Source organism: Camarhynchus parvulus, chromosome 1A (genome assembly GCF_901933205.1).
Source record: "Camarhynchus parvulus chromosome 1A, STF_HiC, whole genome shotgun sequence".
In the NCBI taxonomy this organism is placed as follows: Eukaryota; Metazoa; Chordata; class Aves; order Passeriformes; family Thraupidae; genus Camarhynchus; species Camarhynchus parvulus.
This window is the reverse complement of record NC_044586.1, coordinates 13,219,754-13,238,597: the sequence shown is the minus strand read 5'-3', so window position 1 is coordinate 13,238,597 and position 18,844 is coordinate 13,219,754. Positions and strand designations below refer to the sequence as shown.

The window sequence follows — 18,844 nt, the reverse complement described above, 5'->3', positions numbered from 1 at the left end:
TTTAGTTGCTCCTGATTGTGAGCAAAGCTTTGGTGCTGGGACAGGCAGCAGAGGAGGGAAGTGCAATGCAGAGGGAAATAGATAAAACAAAGGTGCTGTTACCAAGTCTCTCTCTGCTCCATTGCTGCACATCTCCATTTATCTTTGGGAGAAGCTTAGGGTAAATCTGCTTTTTACAAAAAGCACTTAACACTGTCTGATACTGGAGTTCTACATACAATTCTGGTTTTTGCTTCTTGTCACACTCCATTTCTCATTTTTAAAGTTTTCTTTAATTTTTCTCATCACTCTTCAAATATCCATCTGTTTTTGTTCACTCTTCTCTCCTCACTGAAAGAAAAGAAGAGGTTCTGGTTTTTCTTCTGCTTCTTTCTGGCCCTGATGAACCTTATCCACCTTTGCAAGAAGTAGTTCAAGAGATAATAACTGAAGATTAAATCTTAATAAAATTCCATGTGATTAGTGGATATGTTGATACTCTGATGATGACCAGCATATAAAAAGCAGACTTTAACAGGGCAGAGTCTGCTCACAGATAAGGGCAATTCTGCAAACTAAATAATAAAGTAACTAATATATAGAATAGGGCTTTCTTTGTCCAGATTATTTTCATACAAATGTTACTGTACCTCATTATTATCTGAATACCATATGTCTGAATACCTATGAAGAAAAAGTAGTAAACTGGCTTCCATGGCCCCCCTGGGAGACAGGAGAAAATCTGATTTTCAGAGGGCCCAACCCTCCGCCGGATTTCAGGGAAAGCAGAGCTCACAGGGCTCTTCACTGATGCTCAGTTCCTTGCCCTCAAGGCATCTCTAGGTGCCTGTGACAGCCTGGCAGCAGAGCTATGGGGTGAAGCTGGCCCTGGTGCCCTGCTCTGCATTGCCTCCTGTGCACTGTGCCTTGTGGAGGCATACATGGAGAATTCAGTGTCAGAGCAGCACTTCTCACCAGCACTGAGAGCACTTTACAGTGAAGGGAGTCACCTTTGCCCTGAACCCAGAGCCCGTCACAGATTTCTTCCAGACCATTGGAGAACGCAGGGCAATTTCCATTTAGAAATGGGCTTTCCATCTGGCCTCTCCCACCACCCCCAGGGGTGGAGGGGCTGGGACCAGGGAGACAGCACCTCACATTCTCCAGGAGGGATCCCTCTGGTCAGGCTAATGTGATGCTGAGGGGCTGTGCTGTCCTTCCTCACCACCAAGATCATATTGTGCTGTGCTGGCTCCAGGTAGAAGTCACTTCCAGTAAGAGATGACCAGCATAAAACAGTGTGTGTAACCTGAGTTTTTCAAAAGTACAGGATGGAAGAAAAATGAAAAAGGCACAGCTTTGATGTCATAAAGTCCCCAAGTCCTCACTGAAATTGAGCAGAAGCCTACTTCAAATGCCTCAGATTTTTCAACACCTGCATAATCCATGGAAGCTGTGTAATGAAAAGCCTCTTAGCTTGGTCACAATTGAGAAATGTTTGCTTTGTGTGGCCTCAGCTAGCAGGACCAAGAAGGATTAAAGTTATGAATATGAAGAAGAGTGGCCAAAATTGCAGGTGCCTCAGACTTCCCTGTTTCTGTGGAGAGAGGGAAAAGAGGGATGAAAGGGTTAACTGGGCAAATTGCAAGTGTACTCTGCTGGGACCAAAGCTTGGAAATATTCCTAGATGATCATATATTGCAGACCTGAAATCATGGATAGTAAATCTGGAGAGAGAGAAAGACTTGCTAAGATCAGCTCCTGAACATTGCTGGAGGAATGTAAATGATCAGCTTCAGGTGCTTTCTGATAAAATCTCACCAGAACCAGAGGAGGACAGGGAATGGTGTGGACTAGGGAAGGTAGAATGGGGCATGACAGAGTAAAGTTGAGTGGAACGATGCTTTGGCATAGGCTCAGCTACTCTGGCCCACTAGACCAGGGGTTGTAAGGGCAAAGATTTTCTTCCTATCCTGCTGTCACTCAGGGCTGAGTTGCAACACAAATGCCAAAAATACCCTTTTTCTTCTCTGGCCAAAGTTTCATTGTGAGGCTAAGGGAAAGTAGGATTGGAGCCAAAGGCTGAACCATTCTATAGGATGGTATTCACAGCCATCCTTCTCCCAGAACATGTCTTGCATCTTCTACGGTGGAACTGCTTCAGATGCGTAAATTCCTGCTACAAATGTCCCCTTTGTGCATTGAACTCTCTGATATCATATCATAAAGTCTCTTGAAGACAAATTGATCTTTTCACCCTCATGAGACAGTTTTCTGTGCTGTACTTAAACGAGCCTTCCTTCCTTCCTTCCTTCCTTCCTTCCTTCCTTCCTTCCTTCCTTCCTTCCTTCCTTCCTTCCTTCCTTCCTTCCTTCCTTCCTTCCTTCCTTCCTTCCTTCCTTCCTTCCTTCCTTCCTTCCTTCCTTCCTGCCTTCCTGCCTTCCTGCCTTCCTGCCTTCCTGCCTTCCTGCCTGCCTGCCTGCCTGCCTGCCTGCCTGCCTGCCTGCCTGCCTGCCTGCCTGCCTGCCCCCTTCCCTCCCCTGTCTGGGGGTTTTCTTTGGCCTCTTCTCTGCTCCACATTGAGGAAGAGGCAAGAATAAAATCAGAACTTGTTATTTGAGCTGCAGATAGTGCCTTAGGTCACTGCAGAATTTCTTAGGTCCCTGTATTTTTCCCTAAACAGAGGAGGAATTTCTTTCAGGCAGTAACACCAGTATGTGACCTGGTCTGGGAGTTCCCCTTTCCTCTGGTGTTTTATGACAGTTCACCAGAGATAAGAAATTGCAGTGTCATGTGGGGTTTGCTATTTGCCAGCATAAACCTCTGAAGGTGTCAGCCTTTATAGAAGACATGACTTCATCTCTCCCTTGATAAGCTATTCACCTGGCTCTGAAATTGTGGGATTTCTGATGAAGGAAGGCAGACTGAAGTGCCAGCAGTGCATAGCTGGCACCTTCCTTTTGTGATTGTTTCTGTTTTAAATAACTGTAAGAACACTTAAGAACTCTGATGGAGGAAATCCATATAGATGGCCTGTTCTGACAAGAATAAATCAATTTCATGATGTCCACTCTCCATACACCTCATCCTCAGGGACGTGTTAAGTAGCACAGACCACAGCCAGCTCGCAAAGCTTCCCATCAGCTTTTCCATGTAGGTGGGTCCAGACATTGCTGGCAATCAAACAACTTATCACACAAATAACAATCTCTAGTCAACAGAAGGTGTTGGGATTTTGTTATTTGATGTGTATTATAAAGGCCATTTATAACCTCTTGAGATATGAAGGCTCACTTCATCCTTGACAGAGCCGCTTTCCCTGTTTGTGAGGGTCTTCTCCTGTTCTTTCTCTCAGCTTTGACAGAGTTGTGTTTCAGTGTATGTTTGTGATGTGCATATTTCTGAGTCTCTCTGGTGCAGATACTTACATGTAAATGTAATCTACTGTTACTTTGGTTGAAGTGGGTTGTACTCATTGAGATTGCATTAGAGTAATCTTTAAACTGAGGACTGGGTTACCACATGATTCAGTGAAAGGCACTCAGAGATTTTAACAGTCTCAGGTAGACTAATACATATTTCTTTTCTTATCTCTTCATACCTGAAGTGCGAAGAAAAGATTAAAACCCTCACCCTCTATTTGCCAACTTCATCCAAAATACAGTTTTAAGCTCTGCAGAGAGAACAGTGAGAGCCAGAAAATGCCACTCAAAATCACCTGCATTAACACTCCCTGGTTCATTGTACCTGGGAGCTGTCGGGCTGGCATTCAATAAAAGACATGTCTGTCCAATTCTATCTTGCCCCTGCTGAAGTTTCAGGGTGAGATAAGAGAAGGGATTATGTTGGAGAAAGATACCTCTGTGCTGCTGATTCCTTATAAGAGAAGTCATTTAAACAAAGCTCAGTGAAATCTGGTAAATTGTGCTCTAGGGCTGTGTGCAGTTCTTGAACAATTTCCAATACATATGTTTGGAAAAGGAAGAAAAAGGAGTGATTTTGACTCTTTTCAAGCACAAATGCTCTCGATCCCTGGTAAAGACAAATCAGAGGGAATTTAGTACAGGAGGGTATAGATCACAGTGACCTGCAATGATAGATTATGCTAAAGAATTACACTATCCAAGTCTATTTCTTTGTGACATTACTATATTCTGACATCTGTTCCTAGATGGGCACAGAAATGCATTTGTGATTTCCTTTTAGATTTCCCATTTTTTAGAACACCTCAGGAAAGAACTGTGATATACCCAGAATGCCTTCTAAGCTATTCTAGATATTCTTGATATAGACTTTGGGGTGCTTAGTCCCTGCAGACCTTTCTCTAATGGGAGAATGAAGGAGGACATGCAGGATGAACTATCTGAAATACTGTTTGCAGCAATATTGCACTTTCTGAGGGTCTGACAACGAACACTGTAGTTCGAATTTCTAACAAACACTTGAGAACAAGCAGTTCTGAAAGGAAAAGCTGTGCTGTGTTGTTCAAGGTCTGTCCAGAAATCCTGCTAATACAGATTTAATTATACACTTTCCACAAACTTTTCATGTAGCTGGGGGCATGTTGAGTATTCTTGACTTGGTTTCCCCATCTTTCAGAAGAGTCTCATACAGTCCTTCCTGTATGTGTTGTGAGGAAAGCAGTCTCTAGCTTTTAGGAGATATTATTAAATTCTGTGGAAAGGAAGATAGATATCAACAGGAAGACTGAGCCCTTGCTTTAGAAAGATGACTTGCAATTTCAAGGAAGAGAATGGAACTTCAAAAGTCAAAAAGGTATATTGAAATTTTTAAAAAGCAAAGCTGAATCAGAACATGTTATGTTTGCAGCTGCTGGGGTGTGAAACTTCTTCCACGATGTGGTAACCAGCATGAATTACCTTATTGCTCATAACAAATACAGATGGACAGATATCAGGGTGAAAGGAAGGGCAGGGGCATTTGCAAACAGACAGAGAGAACCTTCCATCACATGCTGCTTGGAAATAAATGGCTCTTAATCAGTTTTTCTGCCTTTCTTTATCTTCAGGAAACCTATAGAGTTAATATTCCCAGCAGAAAACAAAAATGCTTTAAAGAAATGCATGTTGGTTTATGAGAATCTGTCTGTATTTTAAGGACATTGTCTAAAATGCTAATGTGTCTCTTTTCATCATGATTCACAAACCTTGTGACTTTCAAATTTATCATTTCAGCTTCCATCATGGGACTTGGATTACTCCATTCTTTGTCCCTTCTCCAGTGTTATCAATCAAGAAGTTTGTTGTTCCCAACCTACATGAAAATGATACCTGTATTCCTTGCTTGATGATCCACATTGCTTTTGAGTCAGGATTGAGTTCCCTGCCTTTTACATGCAGCAGCACCTGTAGCAGTACTAGATATGAAAAGTCTCCCAAAGAGAAGATAATTCACGCATAGCTTTTAGTCAACAGTAAAAAGAAAAAGGGACGAAGAAGGTGTTTTTAAAAAATTTGTGGAAAGAGAATATTGTGTTTTCACCCCCAAGTGATGTTGGTATCTATGTCCATTTAGTAAATCATTGAAACTAGCAGTTATATAGGCCAAGCATTAAAAATTCACTTCTGTATTTTAGCTTATGGAATAAACAATGCAATACATTCCTTACTTTCACCTTGTAGCTACATTTCTAAAGGTTTGGTTTGCTAGATGGTGAAAGGGAATTCAGTGTCCCTACAATCTGTGCATTTTGCTACAGTGTGAGGACTTGGGATGGGTACCCAGGAGAGAATCAGCTGCAGACCAGCTAAGCAGTGCTCATGAATGCACTGAGATAAGTTTGTTTGCTGTTGCAGCTCCCATTTGGCTGTAGAAGATTCAACAATGTATTTTGCTGGCATAGTCACTCCTTCAGTTGATTGGTGTTTTCATGCCATGACCCTGAGATCCTATTACTCAGAGAGGTTTTCAAAAAGAGAAAGAATGTAGAGAACTATTAATTTCATAGTCTAAAAATAAATAAAAGCAATTTCAGAAAAATAAACCAAACCCAGAGTGTGCTCAAACGTCATAAAGTGGTGTTACATGACAGCATGACCCCTTTTACCTTTGCAGGATGCATTCAGGAAGGGTTTTATCAGTGCCAATCAAACTCAGACAAAACCCCATCAATTTGTACTGATGAGCTATTGTTTATTTATATGTCATCCCTCCATCCTAAATTAGCAGAACAAATTTAGATATTGCCTCGAGTACACAATGCAAATCTTTGCTTTTCTTCTGTCCTTTCCATGTCAAGCACCACACCAACAAACAGTAATCATAAACAACCCCATTAATAGGGATTGAGTCTGGGGAATATAGGCTCCTATTCCTCTAAATAGCCTGAGGATGATAATTCATTGACATCCATTAAGTATTTTTCCACAAAAGAATCACTTTGAGTAGACTTGATCCCAGCACTGACCTCAGCTTCATGTGGGCACTGACAGGTGAGGAGTGCCAGGTGGATGCTGTTGGACAAGTGCAGGCTGTTATTGAAACCAACTTTAGAACCCTCTTTCCCAGCACTGCCCTTTCCAAGGGCTCCCCTCAAGAGATGTTATGGCAGGACAAAAGCCAAATAGTTTTAAATAGAAAAGAAAGTTTATTTGTTTCGGATAATCCCTAGTGGATAGACTTGTGAGGAGCAGATTTGCAACTGGCCTAAGCAGTGGCAGTCTTAAACTAAGCTCACTGAACTTGTGAGAACTAAGAGTTCACAGAGAAGTTCTATTTGGATTTTGCTGTGTTAGAAAGGGAATTTCAGACTCAATCAGCAAAAGAGGTTGAGGGAAACAAATGTCAAAATTTGACCTAGAAATCTTGGTCCTGCTCCTTTAAGTCTTCTGTTTAATGGCAAAATTCATAGAGATTTTAGCAGGATAAACACCATTCCTGAGTCTGGCACACATGTTGATGTGATCCACTTGTGATCCACTCTGGAGCCTTTGAAAACTGGGTCCATCAGCCAGTTTTCTCCATTGGGGTAGATCTGAGGGGTTCTGGACATCCTGCAGCTGAATAAAGCTATTTCAGCTGAGCTCATTAGAGGCAGGTTGTTTCCATTTGGACAGGCAAATGGTGTTACTTGGAGTCAGCACTCACAAGTCAAATTGCAAGGGGTTTGTAGGGCTGACACAAAGAGCTGTGCAGCACCTTGGAGAGATGTGCTGTGCTGTTATGGAAGATGATACAGGAAACAGTAAAGACTTTATGTTTTCATTTTCAATTTGAGCCCAGGGCCTCATGGACTGAAAAAGTAGGAAGACGCTTGGCCATCAAAACTGCTTACTGACACTTACTGCTTGTTTTAGAAAGCACTCTGAGAAATCCCCAAGGAACAGAGACACTGCCTGGGGGAAGTACAAGTTTCTGCAGGAAATACTTTTTTTCTTATACTGGAGCTCCTTGAACATACTCAAATGTGGTGGGACAGTCACAAAACCTAAGACAAAAGTACTTTTAAGATGTGTATCTTGTTAAAAGAGCCTGGTTACTGGTGAGCTGAAGACCTGGTTATGTTTTCAGAGAGACTCCCTGGAAAATCAGTGATAATCTACAGGAAGGAGTTACAGCTTCAAGGGAGAGGTTGTGTTCTGCAACTTGATCTTGCATACAAAGTGCTATAATGAACATGGACCTGAGTAAACTGCCTTCAAGTCATTCTGTCCTAGCATACTGATAGACTTTGTGGACACTTAGCATTTTGGAAATGAAGTTTTATAAACCTCTGATTATGGTAATGGTAATTTATCTCTTCACAGAATTAATTGAATCTGTGTTGTGGGTATTGCTGGTCTTTTTATCTACTGTGGGAAAAGCATAAAAAATAACAGAAACTGAGACATAGTCAAAGGCCAGCCAAAGAGAAAAGCTGCCATAGAGACTGGTGGATGATTCACACTTTTCAAATCTTCCTTCTCTGTCATAAGCATTCTGTTTCTTGAGGGGAAAAAAGTAAAATCATTGCTGTGCAAAAAAAAAAAAGTTTCAAGAAGGAAACAAATGTTTAGAGAGTTGACTTGGCTGGAATTTTCTTTGCTCATATACTCTTGACATATCAGTGCTTAAACTCTTTATGTGTGCATGAATGGGGGACAGGGAATAATCAAATGTTAGAGAAGATGCCCCCATCTGTTTCATTATCTGAGGGTGTGAAGATGCTCTTTAGCTCACATAGTCCTTGCTCTTTCAGTTGCCACGTGGTCTCACTGCCCAGATTTCACATCCAAACCAACTGTGAAGAATTTTTTTCCCCAGCACATGCAGGAAGAGGGCTCCCAGCAGTCCCATAGTCCCATCCTTTTTGCACAAGGCAAATATGCAACATAGCCAGGTCTTTATTTAAGTATTCCTTTCATTAAGACTTGGGGGCCCTTTTCCTTTATTTATGAAATAAACGCAGGTCAGCCTCGTCACCCACATCAGATGTACTCAGTCCCCACTTGAAGAGCAAAAATGTTTTTCTCCAGTGCCCTGGCCTCCTCCTACTCTTAGTGCTCCCTGGAGCAGTCAAAACCATCCTCACCAAAAATCATCTGGCAAGGTCACCATCTGGGTACAGGAGAGGACAATGATGTGTCCTCTGTCCCAGCTGTGTGTCTGGAGTGCATTTAATGATGTCTGACACCAGAGTATCTGTGTGCCTTGCTGCTCTGGAGGAACCACGCCTGGATGCCATGGCTCAACTTACACGTGGGGAGCTGTGGCCCAGAGGGGCTCAGTGACACACAGGGTGACAGCTGAGGTGCATACTCTGTCATGTCTGTGCTGGTGCAAAGCATAAAAACTGCTTTGCTGATCAGTTGGAGCAGGGACATCCTTTGGATACTGGGGAGTAATGGACAGAGATGAGAAGGCAAGATGTAAACAGATGTTGTGCTAGTGCCCAGAGACTGGAGTTATTAGGCACTGCATTGCACTGAGGCCATTTTACAACTTCTAGCTCCTGAGCAAGCTGTCACAAGTCACTTGAGTGCATCTGCACTGAGCTTCATTGTGTGCTAAAACAGTCAGCTGCTCTCTCTCCCCAGCCCAAGCTAGTGACTTAATTTATGGTTTGTCCTTGCTCTGAATCACCCTTACTTAAATCATCCCATACCAACACACACTGAAGTCCTCACAGATCAGTAGCATTTTGGATTACGACTGTTATGAACCCCTGATGATGCTGATTTATCACTGTTCCCACTCATGTTGTTTTTGTGTCTTCCCCACTGCAGATCTGCGCAGGATGACCGCTGGTTTCATGGGCATGGCCGTGGCCATCATCCTCTTTGGGTGGATTATCGGTGTCCTGGGGTGCTGTTGGGATCGAGGCCTTATGCAGTATGTGGCAGGGCTTCTCTTCCTCATGGGAGGTAAGGATGGTGCTGTTTGAAGAAATGCATTTTTCTTGTTGTTTTCATGTTCCTTCTTTCCACGTCCTTCCTTTTCTAAGTCACTGAAAAATATGTTTTCAGAGTTGTTTTGCCTGATCTGGACTTGGTTTCATTCTGAGCTCCTTCTGGTGCATATCAAAGATCACAAAGTCATATTTACATTTAACTTCCATCACAAAACTTGTCTGGAGTGTCTGTAACTGATGGTAGTACAAAGGGTAATCTGAGGTTTTTAGTGCAGTACTCTCCTGTTGGATGTTACACTGTCACTTAGTAAGCTCAGTAGTAAAAATCCAAGGATGATGAAGATGTTATTCCCACCACTATCCAATTCCACATTGGGACACTTTGATACCTAGAACCTGGGCTGAGAGTTAAAATCTATATTTATTACTCATCAGGTGTTCTTGAGACAAATGTAACCTTTAGTTTATATCTCTCTTTATTTGCTGTACCTATGAAGAGCATTCTCTGTTTTCCTTTTCCCACTCTACATAGACTTCTTTGTAGACTTCTCTCTGTAAGAACAATTATCAATCTAGCAGCCTTTTCTCCCACCTGTTCCTATTTGTGCTTGCCTTTCTCAAATATGGGTAAGGACCATTCTCTAACAAGGTCTAATCAATGCCTTGTGTAAGTGGTGTGATGGTTTCCTTCCCCTGCTGGTGATTCCTTGCCTGAAGTATTTTGTGGTTTTATTTGCTTTTTTCATGCTGCATCACATTGGAGACCCACAGTCATCCTGCAGCTGGGTGAGACATGCAGACCTTTCTCCACCTTTGTACTTTCCTACTGATGCTTTCCCAATTTACACCAGAGGTTTGGTTTATTAATCCCCAGGTCCATGCCCTGACACATTGTGCTTTTGAACTTCTTCCCATTCCTACTACAACAGCCCTCAAGGTCATCCAACATTTCCCATGTAATGTACCAGCCTTCCTTACTACAGATGCCATCCCAATTTCTGTTAGCAGCAAATTTCAAGACACAGTTACTTGAAATGAAGGGTGTGAAAGTCAAGTCCCAAACACAGCTCTGGGTGAATGCCTCAAAGTGAACACCACTACTTCTGTTCTCTCTTCTTTTCTCTGCTGCTGCTTTTTGTTTAGCTGGGTTTTTGCCCTCCAGGCAGATCATCACTTCTGTGCATTTTATCATCTGTTTATCTGTACTGTGGTGTGACACAGATCAGTGTGTGACATAGAGGAGAGATTCTGTAGTCCCAGAAGAGGAGTTAAGTGCTGGAGTAACAAGTATTTATGTTCTAGTGGTGTTATGCTGGTGATATTAGACATCAGCTCTCTCTGTGCCCACAAACACATTTGAAATCTGCCAGCACACACTGGTCTTCATGGGGATGTCTGTAAATGGTTTGTTGTGGGTGTCAAAACATTATAGGTGATGGCTTGCCAGATGAGCTTGGTGTTTCTTATTTATTTAAAAGCCTAGTTTGTGCAGGGGCCATTTTGCTCTAATCTGCTCAGACATCTGCATGGTATTTAACTTACTACAGCCCAACCTGCTTAGATATCTGCATGGTATTTAACTTACTACAGCCCAACATTTAGATTAAAGCATTAAGAATATACTAAATAAGTACAGAAAACTTACATTTATTAGAAACTAGCTATGTCTTGTTTGCTATTCGGAAATTATTATTATGATATATGGGTTGGTTTCCAGTGTAGCTGCAGAGATTACCTGTTATTTTTGAGAGATTTGAAAGATGACTCATAAAGTTTCCAGGTGAAAAGAGATTCAGTTTTAACCATATGTAGTGGAATGGGTCACTCACAGCTAACAAAGCCATCATTTGGGATGCTCAAATAGCACATATTTCAGTGGACATGGAGCCAAGGACACTAAACTGGGAGCAGCCTCAGCCATCCCCATGGAACAAGCTGCTCCTTCTCAGAGAGCAGTGGCTCTGCAAAGCTCTCTGGAATCGTGGGTGCTGAGACCATCCAGCTGCACAGGAGCTGTCAGTGCAATGCAGCTGCTAAATGTGTTATTTTTTATGGAATATGCAATGAGATCATGACGTGGGGTTATCTCTGGGCTAAGCAAAACTATTTCTGGACATCCTAATCAGGTGTCAATGCTAAAGGAGGATGTGGAAAGAATAGGAGAGGCTTGCAGAAGAGCTACAAAAATGTGGTTTGGAAAACAAGAAAAAGACAGCATGCCACAAAAAGCCAATTGCTTGAAACTGTTTACCAGAAGGTTTATAATTGACTTGAACACAGAGTAGAAGTACCTATGCAGTGGGAAGCCATCTGATAGTAGCATGCTCTTTGCATAGACAAAATAATAACCAGATCCAGCAGTTGGAACACAACACTAATTTAAATGAGAGGCACCAGATTATTTTATCTGCCAAATTCTGTCAAGATGTGTAATATTATAAATAAAGATGTGCTGGGAGGAGATCAAACTTATTTTCCGCTTCAGTGCAGATGCGTGGATCAGTATTACCCAAAGGTTACCCTCTTTCTTGTTTTGCACAAGTCAATAGCAACTGCTAAACTGATTTTTTTAACAGCAAGTGGGCATAAAGTAACATCTACAAACTGAAGCAGTCAGTTAATAAAATACACAACTAGAGCCATCTAATCTAAAAGTCAGTAGCTATCAATGCTTTCAGACTGTGTCATGTGTTACACAGTCATTCCTTTACAGCCAATGAGTCTTTGAATTTAAACTTTTTTATTGCTGGACAGTGTTGAATACAAAACCATTGCTTCTGTCATGCCGTAAGTGCTGCCAACATATTACTGTGCTGTTTCTTAAAATGCATGGGGACAGAGTGCCTCTTAGTTTTGCCTTTTTCTCTGGTCCAATAATTGGAAAACTGCTTTGGAAGGTTTCTGCCATCTGACCTCATTGCAGCTGAGAGGAGACTGTGCTCAATTGGTAGCCATAGAATCAGACTGAAATCTAACCTTCCCTTCCATTTTCAACACCACTTGTCTTGGCTAGATTTGTAGCATTTGTTCTGGTTTTATTTCTAGACAAATAGCTCTTTTTCAATGCTTAAACATTGCCAGCTTAACATATCTATGGGGTTTGTCCCTTATTGCCCATAATTCTTTGAACAGGAAATCTCAACAGAGCACTGAGAAGCGTGCTATAATAATCTAATAAGAGCAGACATGGTTTGCTTGGACCTCTGGTTCTTTATTATATTTACCAAACAGTCCTCTTGCTAACCCATGTGGCAGTGCCTCATAAGGACTTGCTTTACTTTGCTTGATCTAATTTCTCAAGCAAATTGCTGAAACAAGTCATTTACGAAATGCAGGCCATTATTTGGTTTTTAGCTCATCCGGAATCCAGGACAAGTAAACTATGGTTTAGAGTCTGTTTTACACTGCTATTCTGCATGTTTTATAACAAGCTAAAAATTATTAATAATTCATCTTTTCTGTTTAGTCCAAATGTATCTGTATCAGCAGCAATCACAGATCCCTTATGGCTTCCACAGTTCTTTTCCATAATTTTTGGTATTTATTGTAAAATTTATACTTGGATTCCTTCTCTTGAACAGCAGTGTTTGCCTGACCACAGCAGGATTTTTTTTTCAGTCCCTCATCTTCTACAGAGTCAGACAGATACTGTAAATTATGTTTAGTACTTTTTATCTCACTTGGCATGCTGGTACTGTTGCACAGCCTCCTATTTCACTGTTGTTACATTCCAGCATTGTCAGTATCATTTTACCCTGCAAGGTGGGAGATTTTCCCTTTTTGATAGTTTCTTCATATGGAATTGTGCCATTAAATTTCACTGTGATTAGTTCATTTTATTCATCTTACTTGAGACTGTTTAATTCTATTACAGAAGTGGGTCATACTCAAATTATACATGACTGCAAGCACATCCTCTTGCAGGTTCTTGTGTTTTCTCTTCATGCAAATTACTGAAAATCTGTGCACCAGTAAAAGCTCCAACCAGTAATTTTGTAATTTTACAATAATTTCTGGAACTTTAGGAGCATCTGTAACACTACTTCCAAATGTCAGTCCTGTGGCAAACGTGATGCTTTCATGCTCATAAAGTACCTAGTCTAACAGGAATTCAGTTAAACATCTATCTGAGGAAATGCATGTGGGATATTTTATACATTGTGTTTTGACCAAAGCAAATTTATTTGCACCAAAACTGTGCCTTTGCATTTTCAAGTCCAGACGTGGCCACTACATCAGTTCCCAGGAAGTGGTGATCGCATTTTCTGGCTTTGAGCAGTTCTTTTGAAAGTATTCAAATCCTTGACTAGTTTGAGTTTATTATCATGGCAAACCTGCCAGTTCTTTTGGTTGGTGTCTTCACTCCCTCGACATCTAATTTAGCCAATATTGTCAAGGTCAAATGTCAGCTTTAGTTCCAGCTTCAAAGAGCTGAGATGCTACAAATTGGCACACTGGTAACTCTACCAAGGCAAATTCCATTGTCTCCAGGAATCCCTTCTTTCAGTTCTCCATCAAGTTGTTTGTGAATATTTCCTGTATCATGATCAGCAAACAAGCTGATCCATCTAACCCTAGGTTTTTCTACCTGCTCTCCAGCAAACTCATCCACAGGATTTTCTTGTTTCAGCATCTCAGGTTTGCAGTCATGCAAGCCCAATCTCACCACATCTTCTGTTACTGTACTTGCTTTATAAATTAATCTTTTAAAGGCAATCTCTGATAGCCTGATGTTTTCCCAGCTCAGCTGATTTCAGTCAGCTGTTTTGAAATATCATATGGCTTGCATTATTTCTAATTTGAGGGCAGGGCTAACTTCTTACCTAAATACTTCAAAGCCCTTTTCCTCCTCATCAGTGCCTGCGGTGGGGAAAGTGGGGTGGCTGCCTCCTGGTGGCATGATCCAGTGTTTTGGCAGTAATTTCATCCTCCCCCTCTCTGGCTTGTGCACCTCCCTGCTGAACGGCTGTCTGTTGTCCCAGCTGGAAATACAAAATGGCACTTCCAATATCATGTTCTGGTACTTGCCTCAGCACACAATTATCCCTGGCCAAAGCTACCTCACTTGCCATTTTAAATGTATTAAAAGACTGACAAAGAATGATGTTTTATCGTCCTTATCAGAGCTCTATCCATCAGCTGCACATCCATGTATTTTCTTTTTGTAAGTCTGTAATTTGAAACTGAGAACGCATTTCAGTGAAATAGGTTAGGGGTTTTACTGCATGCCTAACAAGGCAGTCCTTCAGGGAGAGACTTCTGTGTTGTCTTATTTTGTTCCAAATTTCCTGCAAATGAATGTAATAAATCATCTCTGCACTTGTTTACTCTTTTACCTGTTTTCTTCACTCTTATCAGGTCTCTGCCAGTTTTGTCTTGTGACATACACTTTAGGATGACTTTATGGTTTTTTTCCCATTTGCTAACAATTTCCTTAGAGAAGTATGTAATTTTACTAGCCTTGCAAATATTCATTATTCTTTGCAAAGTCAAGTGGGTTTCTTGCTGTAACCTTGCTTTGAGCCAATTAGAGATTCTACCATTAATAATTCAGTCTCTAATTAGTCTATTTGGAAATTATTCCAGCTGTTAAATGCCCTCATATGTGATTTGGCTTCACCATGCAGTTTGGTAATAAAATGATCTGAAGTCTCATATAGCAGCTCATTTCTTGTCTTTGCCTAGTGATATGTTTGCCTGAGGTACTGGGCTTGGAGCTTTGCTTGGGAGTCTTAAACTTCCTTTTCTACTGGCACTGAAAAGCCTGGAAGTCACGCTGTACACATATAGTAGTAGTATGGAGTTCTTCTGGCCTGATTTTTTTGTTCTAGCATTTGCTTTCAAAAAAATCAGTAATTTCTTTCATCCTCTCCTCCCTTGTCACCAGTGGGGATCTGCCAGTCTGAGGGTTTCAAGTGCCATTTGCCAGTTCCACTTTTGCCACTGATTTGGGCTTCTTCTGACCCCCTCTAAGAGTGCTGCAAAGACATTACTCTCTGTAGCCTGTCCATACTTAGAGGACCAGGTCAAGGTTAGAAAAGCTTTAAATCTTTCCCAGAGCAGAGGTGATCACCTATTCATTCCAATGCTGGCTGCTGCAGTAAAGATAAGCAGGCAGGAAAGATGTGTGAGAGGGAATAAAAAATTAAGTTATGCAGGTGTGTTGGCATAATGTAATGTTTTATTTCAGATAGGCAAGAGAGAATTTTTTTAAAGGAATAAAGAAAAACCCACTTATGTATGTTATGAATGCATTCTTTTTTTAAATTTTAAACTAGGGAGATGCAGGGTGCGGAGGTTCAGGGACATCACACCATAACCAATATGATCCAGTGAAGCCAAATTTATTATCCCTAAAAAGACTATATTTATAATAAATCTCTACTGTCCACGCATCTCTAGCTAATACAGGATTGGTTAATCCTAGCTGTTCACGCGTCTAAATTAGAATGCTGATTGGATCATCTAATTTTTCACGCGTCTTGCTGTGGTCGTCTGGCCCATCCATGACTCACTTTTTTCTTACTTTCCCAAGCTTGCTGACAAACTTGCTGAGTCCTGATGACTACTCTTCTTGTATCTCTTTCAAGGATATATCGACCCCATTTCTGAATATGTCCATTATTCGTTGTTTGTGAATGTGTCCATTGTCCATTAGTACAAGCAGGCTGGATTGTGCATCGGCTGAATATGGCCATTGTCTAGCAAGAACTCCTCAATCTGCAAAAAACTCTCAACAGGGAGAAATAGCTTTTAATAAGTAATTTCCAGCCTTCTCAGAAATCCTTGCAAAATATCCCTTTCCTCAGTCCAGGCGAAAGGCAACAAAAAGGTTTATTATCCTCACAGCCAGAGGATGGACAGACCATTTAGACTGGGTCACCTTCTCATGCCCCAGCTGTGCCACGCTTCACACGGGGCTGTCGCCAGGTGCCAGCGGGGACGGAGACACACCCAGGGCTCTGTGCCAGTGCCATCAGCTGGGATGCCAATCCCACCAGAAAGTGGGGCTTCAAACCAGGGCTTGGGAGCTGCTGTTGGTGTAGCTGTGCTGCACACATCCTTATCCTCTTTCACTCCCACCTCCACAGAGAGCCTTGTCTTCCAAACCCCCCGGCTGGGCTTCCTCCGCCCGTGCTGTGCATGTGTGAAGAGATGACAACAGAGGCATCTGTGGATTTGCAGCCATGGGTTGTTACCAGCTGTTGAGTCATTTGAGTCTCAAATTTAACTCACTGTACTTTGAAAATAGTACGGAACGGTAGAAAATAAGAGTGTTTATTCTACGCAACTGTGGTCCTGCCATCTCAAAACAATCCTTCCATTGCTGAATAATTTAACAAAAATGGAACAATTTAATGTAGCAGGTGTAAGGCAATGCTCTGTGACTGACATCTCCTAGGCAGTTATGAAGTACCTTCATAGTAGCTGCCAAGAGGAAGCAAAGAGAAAGATAAACAAAGGGAGAAAGTAAGAGCCATTCTCTGGAATTCATTGGGAAATATGGTATGTCCCACAGGGCACCTAGGATTTCTATTTTTCATTAATAATCAAGGTCTCTACCCATTCTTCAGAATGCTTACTTGTGGTGACATGATCAACCACAACACTGAATATGGAAGGTATTTCCTGTGATCATATATATATTTTTCATTTATACAACATTATTCTTTGAAAGTTTAGTTTCTTGTGCTTCTTCCCAAAAAAAGGAATAGTTTTAGAAAGTTTACATCAATTATTTTTTTCCCTATGTAAAGGCAAGTATAAATGTACATGTGTGTGCACAATTGTATACAGACAGATCTTAAACAGCAGCATGTGATCTTTAGAAAAACCAAGATCTGCAGTAAGTTACTGGAATGTGAACTGTGAAGCTTGGGATAAACACAGTTTTCACAAAGGCATAATACCTTTGGCCACTTTGAAGAGTATTTATAATTCAAAACAAGTTGGAAGACTGGAAAAAAATGAGATACCAATCATGTTTTATTCCTGTGGGAGGTTCTAAATTAATGATGACTGCAGAGGAGCTTAAAAATTTGGCAAAACTCCCTACAGACCACTGTGAGGACTTATTTATGTGGATTGACCTCCAGATGGAGACACAGGCTGGTTTGTATCAAGAGATGCCATAAATGGGTTATGAAAGTGTTTTCAGACCAGGTTCAGCGCAACAAAATGATTCCCCCCTCTGCCAAGCCTCCCCCACCACACACGTGAACACTCTGGCTCCTACCTGTGCTTTTGGCTAAATTTTGCATTATGCTCTAAAGTGATTTAAGGCTTTGAGTTGGAACAAGCTTGAGTTAATGTACAGCATTAATAGGCTTTAAATGTTTAAAACACTTAAAGGCTCTTGATTGTTTAAAACCCTCAAACACATGACAAGGGTGTTGTGGAAGGCAGAAAAGGAGCTGATGAGGGTCTTTTTGGACCTGTGAGGAGAAGCAGAGCTCAGAGCACTCATGCAGGCTTTATGCCCATCAGGAAGTAATGCAACAAGGCCAAGAGCATTCATATTCAGGAAATAAGAGTCAACCTGTGTCTAAAAATGTCATTTTTAGCTCTTAAGGATTTGTCCCTCTTTATAGGGAGTAGCTGAGGAAATTGGGGTTCTTAACTGTGGAGAAGACAGGCTCAGGGGAGACTATTCCTCTTTAGAGCTACCTGACAGGAGATTGTAGCTATGAAGGGGTTGATCTCTTCTCCAAGTAACAAATCATAGAACAAGAGGAAATGGCCTCAAATTGTTCCAGGGAAGCTTCAGATTGGGTAATAGCAAAAACCTCTGCACCAAAAGTGTGTTCAAACAGGCTGCCCAGAGAAGGGGTCACCATCCCTGGAGGCATTCAAGAGCTGTGTAGATGTAGCACTTAGGAACATGGCCTAGTGGTGGATTTGGCAGTGCTGGGTTAATAGTCAGACTTAGAGATCTTTTCCAACCTAAGCAATCCTGTGATTCCTTTAAAACATCTCTCCCTGTACAGTTTGTGGTGTCTCTCATAGACCTGGTTCAACGTCATGTTCCTTGGTCCCACTTTAGGCCAGGTTTCTGGAGTCTGAAGTGTGGCTTTTCTTTTCTTGTGTCTTTCAAAACCAGGATACTGACAGATACACATCCAGACATGTACGTGTGGATATGGGTTCACTGCACATACACATGTCCTGATATGGGGTAGAACTGGAACTGGTAGAACCAGACCAGTGAACCATTAGTGATGAGCCTTTAGCAACTGTTACCTCTTGCCTTTTGAATGCTATCTAATTTCCTATTTTCACTCAAAAAATAAGTATTTAGGAAATCACTCAGGCAGACATACATTCCCTTTGCCATCATTTGAGGTTAATATATTGCCAGAATGGCCTGTTGAGCATTTCCCAGCTAGAAAAAGTTGCTCAGCAAATGGCAGGACAAGGCTTAAAAGAGCTGGGGGTCCATGTTACATTTTAACTGCTAGTACTTCTCTCTCCTCTCTGGTGCACCAGCAACACGTTTTGCATTTATTTATTTATGCT

At 41.5% G+C, this 18,844-nt stretch overlaps 1 protein-coding gene across 1 annotated transcript in view; it reads left to right on the top strand.

Annotated features, from left to right (window-relative positions):
- TMEM178B (transmembrane protein 178B) overlaps positions 1-18,844 on the top strand; it is a 224,341-nt gene that overhangs the window by 183,223 nt on the left and 22,274 nt on the right. The window contains exon 4 of the mRNA XM_030959587.1: positions 9,204-9,341. Coding sequence (XP_030815447.1) covers positions 9,204-9,341 — 138 coding nt within the window. The remainder of the gene's footprint in view (positions 1-9,203; positions 9,342-18,844) is intronic.